Raw genomic sequence first — 18,387 nt, forward strand, 5'->3', positions numbered from 1 at the left:
CACAATGAACAGCAGGAGAAGACAGATTCCACCTGATATCAACAAGATCAGCAGCAGGGACTCTGGAAGACACAATTGTTGCACAAAACAAGTCAAGTCAAATCACAGTTTAAAAAAAATGTTAGAACTTTTTTTAATCTGAAACCTAAAATGTAACTCGAACATAACACACATTCAGATTTAGAAAGACTGCACAGCTAATGTTCAGTACATACGTGTTTTTCTTCTACTGTTCACGCACAAATGACCAGAGAAGATCCATGAAATTTATTAGTAGCTTTAAGGAACCTTTCCACAAAGTCAAAGGCCAACGTTTCTTTTAATGATCTGTAGACTCCAATGAGTCCACATCCTGAATGATGGAACACAACTGATTTAGATAGTCAGTTCAAGCAGTCCAGACAGAGCTGAAAAACTGGCAGGGTTATAGCTCTTGAAGACCAGTGTTGGCCAGCCCAGACCTGAGATGGCGATGTGGGATGTGGAAAAGAATGAAGTAGTGATTCATCCCCTACTTCATCATCTTTAACCTTACTGTCTGAGACAGTTTCTTAACATCTTTGCTGTTTGTAATTTCGTGATGATAACTCTTTTTTATGGCAATAGTCAGTCTTAGCCTTGTATTACCGTTTAAATAGGCTATTGATCTCTGAATGCCTCTGATATTCAACTAAAGCAGAGAGAGTTTTCTGTTTTTCTTAGAATAGTTAATTGACTTTGGATCAGGTCAGTAAGCCAGTGGATGGAAGGTGTAGCTTTAGCAGGCCCAGACTTTAGCCTAAATTCTGTCTAGGCAAATATATAGAGTAGTGAAGAGATAAATAATAATAAAAAGTACTGTTTTTGGAGAAGTGAGCCCAGTGATTTAACCTTGTGCTATCTTTTTGGGTTTCAGATGACTGGGTCAGAGTTCACCTTCACTTCACATTTTGCTTGAATTAAAGGTTCAAATTATTCATCCGTGCCTGTTGATCCATGTCATGCATTTCTCTCTCCAGGAGATCTTGGCGACTATCTCGTTGTCCGTTACGTGCCTTTTCCTGTCGGAAATTTTCCACGAGTTGTAACAGTGGGGATAGCTTAGCTTGAAGCTCCAGCAGAGCAGTTAGCTTAGCCTAATTCAGAAAAGCAATGGAAAGTTTTCCTTGAATATCCGTGGGTGCGATTTTGAGCTCTGTAAAATTGGCTTCAAAGTTTTTCTTTGGTGCCATGTTCAACTCTCCTTGTTGCAGTAAAAATACTTTAAAAGATGAAGTGGAGGAGAGCTGGAGGCTCACGTCTGCTGCTCGTGACCCAGAACCAGAAGCCTCTGCTGAGCGGTTTTCTCTTGTGGTGTGACCATTCTTAAGGAGTGTCTCCCTTTGCACTGTCAGACAACAGCATGAATATGTTGGAAGTCCATTGTGGATTTAAACAACATAATTTTGTTTGAGTCTTGGGATTTCTAGGTTTGGAGACCACTCTCACAAGGGCAGTATGACTTTAGCAAGGACTGTATTTTGATTCACAACTTTACTGTTATAGTTAACAATAAAGGAAGATCAAAATGAACAGTTTTTCTAATAAACTCATCACCACTACTAAAAAATAAATTTGATTTAAATCTGACATACCTTTAACAACAAGAGTGATGGATGCTGACTCAGGAGAGGTGAACGTGAGTGAAGATGAGTTGACCTCGTACTCACAGCTGTAGCTACCCTGGTGTTTAAACTCTGCCACGGGAAAGGTGAAGGAGGCCGAGTTGTCGACAGCTGAGCGGTTTTCTCTTGTGGTGTGGCCAGAGAATAACAGGAAAAAATTACCCTGAGGAACTTCACCAGGAATAAAGCAGATGAGGGTAAAGCTGTGACCTCTGGTAATCTCTGCTTCTCTTGGACCCCAGACTAAGTCCACACCAAGAGATGAGAGTGAGATACGAGGCATCTGCAGTTTCACTACAACAACACAGAACACAAGATTAACGAACATGCAACAATTTTGTCCACTTGTTTTTAGTGCAGGGATAGGCAACTCCAGGGCTCAAGGGCCGCATTTTCTGTTTGATTTCCAGATGTCCAAGCCTCACTCGTGACTGATTACCTGGTTCAGGTGTGCCCAGCCAATTACAACACGCCAGAGCAGAATATGTTGGAAAACATGCACGTGGCCCACAAGGCCTGGAGTTACCCATCCCTGGCCTAGTGAGTTCAGTGTTTTGAATGTTTAGATTTTCTTTCTGTATAAGGTGAAAAAAAATAATTTATAGGGCCAGACAAGGTTGGGGCATTTTTTTATGTAGCAGTTTTTTTTTTAAAGACCCGCTTCAATGAAAATTACGTTTTGAGTTTTTTTTTTTTTGTTGTTGTTTGTTTTGTTTTTACACGTTTTTGTACATTTTCAGAATAAATTTAGATTAAAATTACAATTTTAAGTTTCTATTTCATAGTGCTGTCATGCTATTTATTTTTCGTACATTTAATTAAACATGACTTGTAAATAATTAACCTAATTTATTGCTGTGAAAAGCCTTCCTTTGAGGTATTTCCATTTAAAATTGTGATATATTAATAGATCAAAATGCTACTCTTGAACTGCCCTCTGATTTATGGAACCTGGACTCGTTCCCCCAATTATCTAAAATCTAAAAATCTAAATTTTCAGACTTATTTTCAGACATAATTAATTTTGTAATTTAAGCATATTTTTAAAACCATTTTATGAATATAACTTTTGTCTTAATCCTGTAGTTGTTCTATGTTTTGTTTCTCACTTTTAAGGCAACCTCGGGTGCCCAGAAAGGTGCCATCTTAATAAAACGTATTATTAATATTATTTATATGGCAGCTTGAAATTTTCTTTTATTATAACAGATTTCCACCCTTTACACCATCATTTTTTTTTCTCAATATCGAACAATTAAGGAAAAAAAAATTACGTCAGGAATGTTCTACTTTAACATACTGCATTGCCATCCCTATCCCCAATCACCCTAACCTGCTGCATGACTTTCCCCCTCTGTCTTGCTAATCTGTACAGGTCAGCCTCTCCCTCCTTACTACCCAACCTAGTGTACAAGTCATCATAAACCCATTATTTGGCCTTTAACACCTCTACTTTCACCTTATGTTGCCTCTCCCAGTACTCCTGTCTGCTATCATCAGTACTCTGAATGTAAAATATAACAGTCAAACATGTTAGTGGTAGTGTGATAATATTAAGAGGTTTTCTGGCTTCTGGAACAGAAAATGTTAAAAATACTGAAACCAGGAGTTAGGTCTGTTTTACATAGAAAACCCATGTTCATTGCTAAATGCTCATTATGACTTGGCTATTGCACCAAAACAATAAAACAATTTAACAAATACAATATTTGGAACCATAGAAAAATAAAATTTTTGAAAATCTGTTTGATTTTAAGGTCCAAATTGGCGAGGCAATAGTTCAACATGTTTGTTACGAACTGCAGAGCCTCGTTCTTCACACCTTAGAGCAGTTACAAGTTGCATCCTGTCTGCACGCAAACTTCAAATTACCACAGTGCTGTGGCTGAAAAGAAGAACTCTACTTTTTGTTCATTTACTAACCACAGAGGAGGAACTTCTTGCAAAAATGCAAACGCAAAACAGCAGAAAGGTTTACTTTAGAAGCCAAAGGAAAAAAAGTTTATACTTTTTTTTTTGTTCATATTTCTGCAAAAAGTCAGTTGGCTTAAATTTTCATCAAGATCTATCTTCTTCCTATTTAGTCTTTATAATCCCACTCCTAGTATCATTTTCTCTTTATTTATGTTTTTGCCATTTTTAGATCAAATACAAAAAGTATGTTGTTTTTTAGAACATAGTTTCTGCAATAGTTCATCATAAATTCATGTGTGGAGTAACCCCATCTACCCTCCATCATTCATGTATTTATATTCTCTCCCAAAGCTCCTCACACTCCAATGTAACATTACAGCTGCAACAAAAATTGGAATTATTCAGTTGTCCAGTTTTGAGCCAGATACCAACTCAGCATTTAATCGTCTACAAGTGGATGCCTCAAAATGGAGCAAGGCAATAAGCTTTTTTTCAACAGCATTTTTTATCTGCTCCTGATTCACAACAATTTAAATAAGGAAATCCTGAGTAATGCAATTTTAATCTTAAATGTGTCTATCATGACAAAATGTCTACAAGAACATGTTGAAAGGCCTTAAAACCCAATTTTCCTTGAAGTGGGTCTTTAATTTCTAAAAAAAAAAGGAGATCAAGTTTTTCTCACCTGTAACCGTCACAGTCAGTGTGTCGCTGATGGGTGAAGAGAACATTCGACCAGAAAATGTTTTGTTGTACTGACACTGGTACAATCCAGTATGACCAAAGTTCACCCTAGAGATGTCGAAAGTTGCAGTACCATCATCAAATTTGGATTGATTTCTGATGTTTCTTGCATTGTTCTGGAAAAAGAAGATTCCTTCCGAGAGTTCAGATGATGTGGAACACCTGATTCTGAGTTCCTGACCCCAGGGGACCTCTCCAGCAAAATCCATGGAGATGGACGGCTTCAGGAGACTTTCTGAGGAACATTTGGGTAAAGCAAATTTAAACATAGATTATTGTGATTTTCAGTAAAGACGGGACACGAGTGGAAATGATACAGAGACTCAGCTGAAAAGATTTGCAGAAGATGACTGCATCTCAAACGCTGATGCTACGTACATACCAGACATTTGATGCACATTCATGAACTCGCTTAACTCAGATTTTTCAACGTGCTTTCACTGGAGTGTCACTACCTTGTTCTAGTGTGTGAACTAACAGTTGGAAGCTGGACACATAAACTCAAGAATTTTGAATGCGCAGACCCAAAATCCACATATACACTCGTTTAAATAGACGTTCCTTTGAAAGCCGTTGTTTGATTGCACGTTGCTGAGGCCGGTATGAATGTAGTCTTTTGCACAGCAGCATGTGAGCAACAGCAAATAATTTCTATAAAACTATAACAGAGTAATTTTGACATTACTCACCTGAACAGATGACGCCTGCATCTTTATTGTGACTACAGTTATGCGTTTTCCAACCTCCACAGTCTCTGAGGGAGTTTTCATTGCCTAAACACACAATATCACTCAGACAGATTTTGCCTGATCCTTGACCAAAAAGAGCGGATCCTGGAGCATATAGAGCGGTTTCACAGGACAACTGTCTGCAGGCCACATTTGCATCGTTTAGATCCCAGTTATTATCCCAGATTGTTTTCCACGATCCATCGTGTTGGACTTCAACCCTTCCAGAGCACCGAGTTGATCCAGACCCAGCAAGCCTGATCTGATCTAAAAACACATCACAAACATGTATGTTTTTTTTCCTATACAGTGACAGAAAGATATGAAGAGGAAAAGACAGGAGGAAGGACTGACCCGAGGCAAAAGAGCTCCAGATACAAGAGACTGAAACATTAGAAACAAAGATATTTCTGTTAAATTTATAACAAATTAATCAGGTAAGTAAAAGAAACAGTTTCTCAAAGAGGAATTTACAGTAAGCTAAGTACTTACATAAACTCAGAAGGTGAAGCTTTCCTTGCTGCTTGCTGAGCATGGCTGACATAAATCTACCATGTGAGCAAGTTGTAGAAACATGAAAGACTGAAGCACACAAGAGAGCAAAGATATATTTCTTGCTGTTTAACGGAAACTTCCTCTTTCTGAGAATGTGTCTCATAGCTTCTGTTTTCTTAAAAAGATACAGTGTCTCTGAAACCCAACATGCTTTGAATATTCAACCCTTCAAAGGACCCACATCTTCCAAAACCAACTTTTTTGAGCTTTTAATTGTATTATAATGTTCATTCTATTAATATAAACAACTCCAACGCAGTATTTTGATCCAGTCACGCATTTCTGACATTCCTCTAAAAACCTGCGCTCTAAGCACCATCCATTCCCAACCCACAAAAATGACCGGGCTCTCACAAGCTGACATCACAAAGTCGAGCCAACACTCGCACTCCGCGAAGCTGTGATCAGCTAGCTTTGTGAGCTCATACACAGGTGTGCAGATGCCGTTATGTCAACGAGTGGGGTAAAGAACAGCCAAGGTTAGCAGACCCAAGAGAGCAAAAAGAGTGTCTTTATTTTCTTAGAAAAAAAAGGAGCTTTCATGATGAGGGGGAACCTCTGGTCCACTGGGGCGTAGGCTTCTGGTCCACTGGGGCGTAGGCTTCAGGGCAGAGTTCAGGAGTGTTGGGTTGAATCTCTAGGACTTCAACCTATGATCACATCACCCCTGTCCTCCAGCAATTGCACTGGCTCCCAATTACATCCAGAATTCAGTTCAAACTCCTCCTTCTGACTTTTAAAGCCCTCCATAATCTGGCACCTCCTTAAATCTCTGATCTCCTCCAAATTTACTCCCCCTGTCGTTCTCCCCGGTCATCTTCTTCTCTCCAGCTCTCTCTACCTCCTGCGTGCATGGTCACTATGGAGAGCCAAGCCTTCAGTCTGTCGGCTCCCAAACTCTGGAACTTTCTCCCACCTGAACTCCGCAATATTGTCTCCCTACCAATTTTCAAATCCCATCTAAAAACTCACCTGTTTAAATCTGCCTTCTCAGTTTGATTTTCTGTGTATTCTTGCTGACTTATTATTATTATTCTTTTTTATATAATTTTATTTTGCTCTGTTTTTATGTCTATTTATTCTGTTTTATCATGTACAGTGTCCTTGGGTCACATGAAAGGCGCTTTTAATAAAATGTATTTTTATAATTATTATTATTAATCCTTCCTCGTGAGTCCTGAGGTTGAAACAGTCCAAATCCAAAACAAAAGAGATCCAAACAGAAAGTCTCCTCAAAAACAGGCTTTGAAACAAATGACTCACAACTCAGGAAGGGACCAGGGCTGAGAGCAGGACTGCAGGATCACGGGCTGAGAGCGGGGCGTTGAGAGCAGGGTGTTGAGAGCAGGATCGCATGATCACAGGATTGCAGGATCACAGGATCGCAGGATCGCAGGATCGCAGGATCGCAGGATCGCAGGATCGCAGGATCGCAGGATCGCAGGATCAGACATTTAGGCGATGAGACGATCCAGCAGTGAGTGGGGAGAAGGAGCAGGCTTTTAAAGGCTGCAGCACAGGTGTATCCACTGACCTGCTAATGAGCACAGAGGAGCAAACTGGCAGAGCTGCAGCAGGTCATGACACGTTATGTTATAATACAGTATAGCGATGGCCAAGAAATGCTCATTTGATTTAGTGTTTAAACTTTGTGCCTGCATACTCCTGCCACGTGAGGCTGGGCATTGTCGTCCATTAGGAGGAAACCAGGACCTACTGCACCAGCGTAGGGTCTGACAATGGGTTCAAGGATTTCATCTGGATACCTTATGGCAGTCAGAGCACCATTTCCTAGGCAGTAGAGGTCTGTGCGTCTCTCCATGGATATGCCTCCCCAGACCATCACTGACCCACCACCAAACCTGTCATGTTGAACCACGTTGCAGGCAGCATAACGTTCTCCTTGTCTTCTCCAGACTCTTTCACGTCTATCACAGGTGCTCAGGGTGAACCTGCTCTCGTCTGTGAAAAGTACAGGGCGCCAGTGGCGGACTTGCCAATTCTGGTGTTCTTGAGCAAATGCCAGTGGAGCTCCACGGTGCTGGGCAGTGAGCACAGGGCCCACTACAGGACGTGGGGCCCTCAGGCCACCTTCATGAAGTCTGTTCCTGATTGTTTGGGTAGAGACATTCACACCAGTGGCCCTCTGGAGGTCATTCTGTAGGGCACGAGCAGTGCTCAGCCTGTTCCTCCTTGCACAAAGGAGCAGGTATCGTCCTGCTGAGGGGTTGAAGACCTTCTACGGCCCTGTCCAGCTCTCCCAGAATAACCATCAGTCTCCTGAAATCTCCTCCATGTTCTGGAGATTGTGCTGGGAGACGTATTAAACCTTCTTGCTGCAGCACGTGTGGATGTGCCATCCTGGAAAAGTTGGATAACCTGTGCAACTTCTGCAGGGTTAAGGAATCTCCTCATACTGCCAGTAGAGATAATTATCAAGCCAAAATCAGCACGAGTGGAAAACCAGACAAAAAAGATCAAGAGGGAGAAACTTGAAATGACCTCCACATGTAACACCAGTCCTGTTTGGAGGGTTTTCTAATTGTTGCCACTGAAGTGCACCTGTTGTTAATTCCATGAACACCAATACAGCTGAAATTGATTAACGAGGCCCTCAGCTGATTAACCAACCAGAAAATTATCAGACAGGTTTAATTCAATCCATGCCAGGCCCAATAAAAACAGTGTTCATTTAATTTTTGTGAGCAGTGTATGAATATCACTTTGGATCACTAAAAAACAAATTCTTTTTTAAATGTGAATTTTTTCCTAGGCGCAAGCAAAACAACTGAAATCCTGAAGCTCCGCCTGCTACTGCATGTGGGTGCCGCCCATTTCATGACATCCTCCCAGAGCCATTGACAGCATCTCCTCATTTCTCAGACAAAAATAAACATCCAACTCCATCCATTCCAAAAGATGGATGCCCATACCATATATCGGCCCTTATCAGCCCCGGCCATTATTACACTTGTTCACAACACAAATACACTCATCTGCATGACTGTGCCTGATGGGGGGTGGGGGTGTCTTAAAGGAGCCTCGCATCTAAAGTAATGAACACCTGTTTGAGATGGAATTTATTGAAGACAGTACACAAGATACATGGTATTCTGCCCCTAAAATACAAGTTTTTTTTTTCCGATCACCACTAGCTCTGTGGAGAAATTGGGTGTTGATGTGACTGGAGGTGGTGCAGTCTTCCTGAAATGGGCTGTCTCACATTCTTTATAGAGAGGAATGAACAGTATAAAACATCTAAAAGCTCAAAAAGTTGTTTTTTTTATGGCATGGCCACTTTAAAGAAAGAATGAATAGGGCTATGTGATGGCATTTTGCTTAAAGAGATCCTTCCATTAATGAGAGCATTGCAGATGAAATTTGGCCGGATCTTCAAGCATGAAAATAATCTTAAACACATCATCCGAATAAAGAAAAAGTGGCTACGCAAAAAGGATTTTGAGTATCTGAAATAGCGTAACCAGACTCTGGACTTCAATACAACTGAGAATTTATAGAAGTTGTTGGTGACGACCCAAAACATCCAAGATAATGGGAGGATCTACAAGGAGGAATGGACCACAATTTAGGGACCATAAAAAAAGCATAAAATTATTTGTTTCCTTTTTTAAGATGGTCCCACATCAGGTAAGAATGGCAGGCAAATGTGATAATATTTGTAACCAAGCATTTTCTAACTGTACCACCTCATTGACTCTGGCAAACTGTGTACCTCAACCAACCTTGCCCAACTGTATAGCTGGATTGGCTCCAGTGGCAAAGGGACCCCAGGAAGGAATCTGAAGGTTCTGAAGATGGATGGAAGCTGGATGAAACAAGGCATTTTTTCCATTTGAAATGTGTTTAACGTACAGGAGTCTCAAAAGTGGGGGAACCAAACACAATGGAAAATCCTAAAATGGATCCAGATCACACCACATATGACATACATTTGTTGGACAGGCAAAATTTCATTATAAGTAATTGTTATCATCATTGGTTTCTTTGTCCTTCTTCTTTGTTTCCTCTTCTTGTCTTTTACTCTAAAAACATTTGTCCCATCAAAAACTGCACAATTCACCATCATTTCTTTTTTTCCTTTTGTCCTTTATCTGTTAAGTTTTATAAAAGGTTTTCTTCTGACGAATTTTCATATTTTATTTCACAATTCCCATCGTCCTCTCTGGTGAACCCTGAAACAGAAAAGCACAGTCGAGTTGCCTTTCAAGAAAATGCTCAACTTAAATATTTTGTTGCATGATGAAAACGTACTCTGGAAAAGAACCGCTGGGAGTTTTCTTTTCCTGTAGATGAGACAGACCAGGAACAAGACAAACAGTAGCAGGAGCAGGATTCCACCGAATACTGCATAGGTCTGCAGCAGCAAAGACTCTGAAAGAGACAATATGTTTAATTTCTGTGATTTCAGCAGAAATGTTTCATTTTCTTGATGGAACACTATTTAAAATGTATCGTTCTTAGGGTGGTCAAAACCTAATCGAAACAATGGTTGATAAAGAAGCAGTTGTTGCTTGTTCTTCACCTTCAACATGTCATCAGCTTTTCACTGGTTCACACGGGTGGTTTGGCAGAGAGTTTTACACTGGATCTCTTACCTGACATAACCCTGTATTTTATATAGGCTGAGCTTGTGGTCAATTGCATAAGTTTATCTATACTTACGTTTAACAGCAACAGTGATGGGTGCTGACTCAGCAGAGGTGAATGTGCGTCCAGACAGGGTGACCTGGTACACACAGCTGTAGTTGCCCTGGTGTTCAAAGTCTGCCACAGGAAAGGTAAAGGAGGCTGAGTTGTTGACTGATGAATTGCTGTTTGTCATGTTGGAGCCGGAAAAGATGAGATAGAATTGATTCTGAAGAGATTTGGAGTTAACGGAGCAGGTGATGGTAAAGCTGTGACCCCTAGTGACATCCACTACTCCAGGACCTCGGACCAACTCGGCACCAGGGAAAGTAATGGAGATGTTGGGTATCTGTAGGCTCACTGTGAAAACACAAAACAATGAGTTAATATGCAGTGATTCAGATCAGTAAATATGAGACGAAGCCAACTAATCTGAATGAGGTGTACATAATATAGGGTAGGGTGGCATGAAGGTCAAAATCCAGAATTTTTGTCCTGTAATTTCTTACTGGCTAGCTTTAATAAAGAGAAAAAACTAGTTTAAAATCCCAATTTCCCACAGCTTTGTAATAGATTAAATATAAAGCCTTTATTATGTCCATAAATCACATTTCTGTTCATATAGATGTGTGAAGCAGTCGTTATTATTTTCAGTTTATATTAAAAAATGATACTCCACAGTCAAGACTCACTTTCAAGTTATGTTTTGTGATCCTGATGTTCTTAAGTGGTCTGAATGCTATAATCAAACCTGCTTGCAGTGTCTATGAAGCTGGAATACTTTTGCTAGAGGATGAAGACCAATTGACATTCTCAATGTTTCAGACCAATCTCCCCCAACTGTCTGTGTTTCTCTACATCAACCCTTGTGCTATCATATGGGGTCCAGTTATTGATGTGTGATCCCTCCCATGACAAAGGTGGACAGGATGTTATGTCTGCCAAAGAATTCTCACAAATGGCTCACAGTTGTATTGGGAGTCAATCTCATGACTGTCTAAACAAAGGAAGTTTGCTTTTAGTTATAATATTTATTTTGTCCTAAGTCTCATATCAGCAATAGGAGTATCATGTAAGGATTGCACCTCTTTGGTTTGGTTTTGTTTGTTTTATTTCTTGGTTCTGGTCATATCCTGAATTGATTTATCCCCCTGTCAGACTCACCAGGTTTTGTCATCACCCATGCCTGTCATGCTTTGAAAATTCAAAATTTTGTTATATTCAAGTTTAATATTTACATGTTTTTCTTCTAAAGAACTAATGGACTTTGGCAGTAAAAGAAGTGCTGCTCTATAAAATCAGCCCCCAGTGGTCATTTTATGATCTGCGACTGCTTAGAATCTGGGAACAGAATGTAAGAGCTTGGTCAACACATCTGTTTAACGTTACTTACGTTGAACACCAATAGAGATGGGTGCTGACTCAGCAGAGGTGAATGTGCGTCCAGCCAAAGTGATCTGGTACACACAGCTGTAGCTGCCCTGGTGTTCAAGCTCTGCCGCAGGAAACGTAAAGGAGGCTGCATTGTTGACTGCTGATATGTTGCTTGTCATGTTGGAGCCAGAAAAGACCAGGAAGAATAGTCCTTGAGGATACTGAGAGTTGATGGAGCAGGTGAAGGTAAAGTTATCACCCCTAGTGATCAGGATTTCTTTAGAACCCAACCCTCTTCCAGGAGACGAAAGTGAGATTTTGGGAATCTGTAGTCTTACTGTGAAAATACAAAACAATGAGTTAATTCACAGCAAACTAGATTATTAAATATGAGATTAAGCCAACTAATCAGGAAGTTAGTGCCTTATGAGGGATAGGTATCCTTGTTTTCTATCTTCAAGACTTTCCTGATTGTGTGATTCTTACCGGTGACAGACACTCTGACTGAGTTGCTGACTGGAGAAGAGAAATTTTGATGCGGCCCTCTCTTCTGAAAGCGACACTGGTATGACCCTTCATGATCAATGTCAGCTTTATAGATGATGAAGTTGGTAGACTTTGAACCTGAAGGTGGAGTTTTCCTATAGGATCTCTTGTCATTCATCAGGATGAAGGTTCCACCAAGGATTTGAGGTTGAACTGAACAAACGAACCAGATTTCCTGACCCCATGAAACAACGGCAGAACTCACAGTGAGGATGGGCTTTGAGAATTTAACTGGAAAAATGGAGAAGATAAGAAAAAACATAGTGAGAGCCTGACCCCTACTTTAGGGTTTGCTGTGCTTTAAATTAAAAGAATTAAAAAGTGATTCTCATCTGAAACAGTGATATTAAGAGGGTCACTTAGGGGAGAAGTAAACGTTTCACCATCAACAGTTTTCTTGTACTGACACTGGTACAATCCATCGTAATCAAAGTTCACTTTAGAGACGGTAAAAGTTCCAGTGCGACTTGAAGTACTTAGTGTCTGTCGGAAGGAACCCGGGCTCTTCTGGAGAATAAATGTTTTTGTTGAAGGTTCAGCTACAGCAGAACAGGTGATTCTTAGTTCCTGCCCCCAGAAAACCTCATCAGTAGGAACCATGGAGATGTTGGGCTTCACAATACGTTCTGTGGAATGATTGGTTAAAGCAACATTTTTACTGATGTAGCATCTTCTTCTGACATTAAAAAAGAAACCAGTTACAGTTCTAGCTGACATTTTTTATTTTATTCAACATTAAAACAATCTGGTGCCAGTACCAAAGATTTTTTAGTCATGGCTAATTTGTAAAATGCGATTTGCGTGGCAGCATTGGCTAGATCAATTGTAATCGATGGTACAGGGACTCTCTGAGGCGAATTGAAGCCCCGCAGCGCAATATGATGTTTTCAGTGACTCGATCAGCGGGTAGAATACAAGTCCAAAGCGAGTGTTTTTGTCAAGAACTTTCATTTATTTCCTTTACCTGTTTAAACCACAAGTTCCCAGAGTTCATCCAGCTACTTTTGGGCGAAGGCGGGATGCACTCTGGGCAGATCAGCGGTTTTTGCTCCCACGACGGAGCTCATTTGTTCGATATGCCGGCAGAGAGAGAGAGATGCTGCAGGTTCAGAGGCTGCTGGCTCCGGCCTCATTGAGGCATTTATAAAAAGGAAAACGCTTTCCTAACATTATTTTCCCCCCTTGGATTAATACGAAACAGAGAGCCTTCAAGCTCAGCCACAGAAACACAGTGGAAACGGCTGTCATACAGACACAGCCCCTGTATTGGGAAAAACTATTAATAATAATCATAACCCAAACATGGAGACACGATGACCTATGTTTTTGTGGAGCTCTCCAAAATAAATAAACCTTATTCGTCAACATTGTGTGTCTTCCATTTATTCTAAGTGAGATATCCACAGACAGAGGTGGTAGCTCCTCCCACATGTGGCCGTGGCGCCAGGGAAACATTTTTTGACAGGCGGTGAGCACCAAATTTGCCGTACGATGAAAGAGGGGCAGGGCACGCAAATTTATCGCGCAAATCACTTACAGTGTGAAAGCACCTTAACACTCGTCCCTAGAGGAGCCCTTACAGAAATCATAGATGAACAATGTAAAAAATACCAAGAATGCCAGCGATAAATAGTTAGATGGTCAAAAGATGACTAGAGAAAGTACTCATTTATATGCTCCACATGAACATGTGATATGTATGTGCCAACATCATGACAGACATTGGGCAGTTCATTTAAGTACATGCAGAAAAGAATTGGCCCCAGCATGGTTCCCTGGGGGACTCCGGTTGTTATTTTACCAGAGGCAGATCTTACTTTAGCTATTATGACATATTGTTCTCGTCCTTGCAAGTGAGACGCAAACCATGAAAATGCCTGATATGAGATATTAAAAGTCGCCAACTTAGAAATCAGAAGGTTGTGGTTTACTGATTCAAAGGCTTTCTTTAAGTTCAGGAATACAGCACCAACGCTATTTTTATTTTTTTTTTTGTCAAGCGACTGCACAGCAATTTCCAATAAAGTGCACAGAACAGACTCAGTTGAATGGTTCTGTCTAAAGCCATAATGATGTGATACTAAACATTTAGTTAATTTTTCCAAGACTATTTTTTCTAATACTTTTGACATAACTGGAACTAGACTAATTGGTTGCTAATTACTGACATCTGTTCTATTTCAGGACTTTAAAAACATGCTTGACTAATGATTGTTTTTCCAGGTATCTGGAAATCTTCCAGTTTTAATAGAGACATTTATGATATGAGTCAATGAGTCATCAAGACGTGAGCATATTTCTTGAGCAGTGTTGTGTCTATGATATATTTATCTTTTGAGAAAGTATTATTAAGGTCTTCCATGTCTTTCATCAACCCTAGTTGATCTACTTCTTTAATGTGGAAGGAATTGTTAATTGAAGCCAACATTGTTGATGAGTTATGTTCAATACCATAATATGGGAATTTAGAGGTAGAATCAATGAAAAATGTGTTGAAAGCATTGGTAACTTGACAGGGTCTATATCGGTTTTGAAATTTAGCTCATTTTGACAGAATGTTTGTAAGCAGATGGAATGTGGTTTATATACAACAAAAATATTTAAATTCCCTCTAGATTAGAAATTGTACACTCAGCTAAAGAGGTCTAACATGATTGACTCTCAAATTGAGTCTTGCACAGCAGCATGTGAAAAAATCATATTGAATTTTCATAAAACTCACAATAGGAAGTGTCCTCACCTGAACAGATGACTCCAGCATCTTCACCATGATTACAGTTGTGTGTCCCATAACCGATGTGACTACAGTTAGTTAATGACCTTTCACTGCCTGAACATGCCACATTATCCATCCAGATTGGACCTGATCCTTGACCAAAACGAGCTGATTCAACAGCTAGAAGAGCTGGTCCACAGGACAACTGTCTGCAGACCACTTTTGCATCATTTAGATCCCAGTTATCATCACAGACTGTTCCCCAGGTTCCGTTGTATTGGACTTCAACTGTTCCAGAGCATCCAGTCGAGCCATAGCCAACCAGTCGGATCTGACCTTAAAACATACCACAAAAATTATTATTTCTCCAAACTAATATGGAACGTGATTTGTAAAAAATATGACAGGACACTTACCTGAGCCAAATGAGCCTAAAAGACATGCGGCTTTATTTTTTTTAAAGAAAAAATAGGAACACATTTTTTATTAGATCAGAAACAGAATTTCAAGTCTTCCAGAATGCTGGATTTAGTCATTTAAGTCTTACCTAAAGTCAGAAAATGGAGCTGTCTTTGCTGTTTGTTGAACATTGCGGAGAAATCCTGTTGTGTGTCACCAATCTGGATACAAAAAGAACCGAGTCAAATTTTTTGTGGGAGAGGAAATATTTACTACTGCTTAAGTAGGACGCTTCCTCTTTTTGAGTATGCATCACGTCTTTAGAAGAGAGTGGTTTTTTTCTTTGCTTAACTTTGTAGAAAACTGCTGATTGTGTTTTCTATGGAAACAAAAAGACTTAAGTCCAGCAGAAAACAGTTTGAGTTGTTCATCATTGGTTTACTGTACCTTAAAAAGCAATGTAAAGAAATATTGGTTGACAGTGACAAAGTCCAGGATTTTCCTTTAGGATAACACAAGGTTTGCACGCTGTTGCTGCCATCATCGGCTATTTTTCCATGCAGATCCTCTCGTGAGCTGTGATGTTTTGGGATTGTTGCCGGGCAACACAACTTCAACTCCCCCTAAAGATTCCCCATTGGACTGACATTCGGAATCTGGCAAGGCCACTTAACAAGCTTGCTTGGTTTTTTTTGTCAATTTGACAGTTATTTTTATTTTGTTTATTAGTTTTTTTTTTTTCAGACTGGGATATCATATACTAATCAAACATTTAATAATGTACATATATAAGACTATAATCTTTTCATAATAGTCCCTGGATAGGCTGAGGGTCCCTAAGTAAAAAGACAAGTTAACTCAACATATGAAACATAGTAGCAGACAACAACAGATACAGAACAACACAGATAGGGTTGTTAATAGAAAAACACAACAGTATAGTCAGTAAACACAGTAGCAACAACTAAAGAACAATAGACAAAAAACTAGAAAAATAATTGGATAAGATAAAATAGGTAGACAAATGTGAAAGAAAAAGCAATAAAAATGTATACAGAGGTGCGGATTGAGCTTTGATAGTCTAGTATCTGTTTGTTATTGCACTGGTTCTCTCATTGTAGGCTATTGAGAATTGAGTTTTAGATGTGAGATAGTCTAGCCAGACTGAAGGTGCTCTTCTTTTTGATGTGTACACAATGAGCATGTGATGAGGACAAAAACGTGCTAAATGGGTCATTCTTGCATGAACTTTTAGATGCGTATCTGACTGGTCAAATATCTGGTTTAACTGTTAACACGTGCTCCATGACTTTATGTTTTGTCCGTGGAATAAATTAAATTTTATCTGGTTAAAAACTTTTTTCCTCAGCTGTTTAAAATTCAGTTGTTAATCTAGAATTACTCCACGGTACTTGATTTTTTTGACAAATTTAAGTCTTTCCCCTTGTACCATACATTTGGGATCTGATTTAATACTCACTATCTTTAAGAAATATACACACTGTTTTAGACACATTTAAATGTAGGAGCGAGCGTTGCAACTATGTATTGTGCAACTTGATGCTTGTTTTATGCATATACATATATAATGACATCATCAGCATAGAACTGACAGGTATGATTACGTTTTTTGTTTTGTGTTGTCTAAATGAGACCTGTTTGATATTATTGGTTTACAAGACCTTGCAGAAAGAAAACCCTTTGGTGGTTTAGACCAGTTTCAAAAAAGAAGTTTACTTGAATCCAAAGAACAAAGGTACTTAAGCATCTTAGCTCCACCAAATACATATTGTAACAAAGGAGCTGAGGCGAGTGCATCCATATGCAACTTAAATTTATTAGCAATAGCAACACAGGTAAGGACAAGGCAGAACGTTGTCAGAAGACAGACCAGGGTCTTCTGGGGAGACGAGAAAACAGGCGAGAGTCAAACACAGGTCGCCAAAGTAAGAATGCTCAGAATGAATGTACAGAGCAACAAATCAAGACTTCACAGGGAGCAGACTGAGGGGCAGGAATATATACAGCACTGATGGTGATGACGAACAGCTATTGGTGACAGGAAAATGGTGACTGATGCACGGTGGGAATTGGAGTACAGGATATTCATACCTCTGGTGGTCGGAGGACATGACTGACTGGGTGCTGACACATATAGAGGAGGTCACTTAAAGGTTTTAAAAAAGAAATTGTTGTCTCATTTATTCATTTGATTTTATTGTAAACTTCTTATTATTCTAAGAGATGTGTATTCAAATAGACTGTCTGTTACAAAGTTAAATATGCCAACCAAAGTAGTTTTTTTCAGCATTAGCCAATCGAGGCCAATGTGTATACACACGTTTTGTTTAAGCCTTTAAGACTCGGAGTTTTAAAATCATTTGGAATGATGTTAAACAAATAAATGGTTGAAGAATTACGGTAGTACAAAGAACGTCACTAGCAACAACTCTGGTATTAAAGGGTATTACTCCAATGTTTTTTTTTTAATTTATAGAAACACATTTAGCACATTATTATTATAAATAAATGAAAAAACTTGGGTTATTTTGACACTCTTACAGTGCTAAAAAATAGAACATAATTTGTGATAACCTATTCAGCAGAGTCCCTATGTTGTAACCATCTTGAGAAATTGTGTTGGAAAAATAGCACAAACGTTGTATTGAATACAACACTAAGTGTTAAATATAAGACAAATTGTGTTGTCTTTAAACAAACACATTATTGTCAAAATTGGACACAGATTGGACACATTTTGTTTTTAGAGTGTACTTTAGTGTTATTATTAATACATTTTAATTCATGGCTGTTATTACAAGTCTTGGAAATAAATTATACATTTTTTTATTGTTTAGACTAGAAAAAAACCCTAAATTAAGTTAAAATAGTGGAATCGATTATTATTAAGAACAATGTGTTTGGGATTTGTGTTGCATTTACTTGGCTTTTATTGTTCCCGTCATAAAACAAATCCTAAATTAACGTCATATATAATCAAAAATCAATTAAAACGATTTCTCAGTTGCCATAATATTTTATTATGATTTTTTATGGCAATAGTTTTAAAGCAGAAGGCTGCACTTTACTTGATGGACACGGTCTTCATCAGAAGGATCAT

At 39.2% G+C, this 18,387-nt stretch overlaps 2 protein-coding genes across 2 annotated transcripts in view; both read right to left on the reverse strand.

The window, feature by feature from the left end:
• LOC112151262 (nonsense-mediated mRNA decay protein 2) overlaps positions 1 to 2,093 on the reverse strand; it is a 20,891-nt gene extending 18,798 nt beyond the window's left edge. The window contains exons 1-2 of the mRNA XM_036217363.1: positions 2,083 to 2,093; positions 1,614 to 1,937 (exon numbers count right to left, since the gene is read on the reverse strand). Of these exons, the coding sequence (XP_036073256.1) occupies positions 1,614 to 1,926 (313 nt within the window). The 5' untranslated portion in view covers positions 1,927 to 1,937; positions 2,083 to 2,093. The remainder of the gene's footprint in view (positions 1 to 1,613; positions 1,938 to 2,082) is intronic.
• A 6,310-nt stretch (positions 2,094 to 8,403) lies between these two features.
• LOC112151263 lies at positions 8,404 to 17,215 on the reverse strand. The gene is made up of 8 exons (XM_036217362.1): positions 15,415 to 17,215; positions 15,284 to 15,313; positions 14,892 to 15,203; positions 12,092 to 12,777; positions 11,625 to 11,942; positions 10,268 to 10,591; positions 9,857 to 9,976; positions 8,404 to 9,777 (listed from the first exon to the last, which is right to left on the reverse strand). Exons 4-8 carry the CDS (start codon positions 12,411 to 12,413, stop codon positions 9,707 to 9,709), a joined length of 1,155 nt encoding a protein of 384 aa, XP_036073255.1. The 5' UTR covers positions 12,414 to 12,777; positions 14,892 to 15,203; positions 15,284 to 15,313; positions 15,415 to 17,215; the 3' UTR covers positions 8,404 to 9,706.
• Positions 17,216 to 18,387: the final 1,172 nt, after the last annotated feature.

This window comes from Oryzias melastigma, linkage group LG20 (genome assembly GCF_002922805.2).
Source record: "Oryzias melastigma strain HK-1 linkage group LG20, ASM292280v2, whole genome shotgun sequence".
NCBI lineage: Eukaryota > Metazoa > Chordata > Actinopteri > Beloniformes > Adrianichthyidae > Oryzias > Oryzias melastigma.

What these genes read in the sequence shown, in the direction of transcription:
- LOC112151263 (XM_036217362.1), bottom strand. Translation starts at nt 12,413, where the DNA reads ATGTTTTTTCTTATCTTCTCCATTTTTCCAGTTAAATTCTCAAAGCCC. An exon ending in AGTCAGAGTGTCTGTCACCG is followed by an intron (nt 11,943 to 12,091) that starts GTAAGAATCACA and finishes GTATTTTCACAG; the next exon opens with TAAGACTACAGATTCCCAAA. An exon ending in CATCTCTATTGGTGTTCAAC is followed by an intron (nt 10,592 to 11,624) that starts GTAAGTAACGTT and finishes GTGTTTTCACAG; the next exon opens with TGAGCCTACAGATACCCAAC.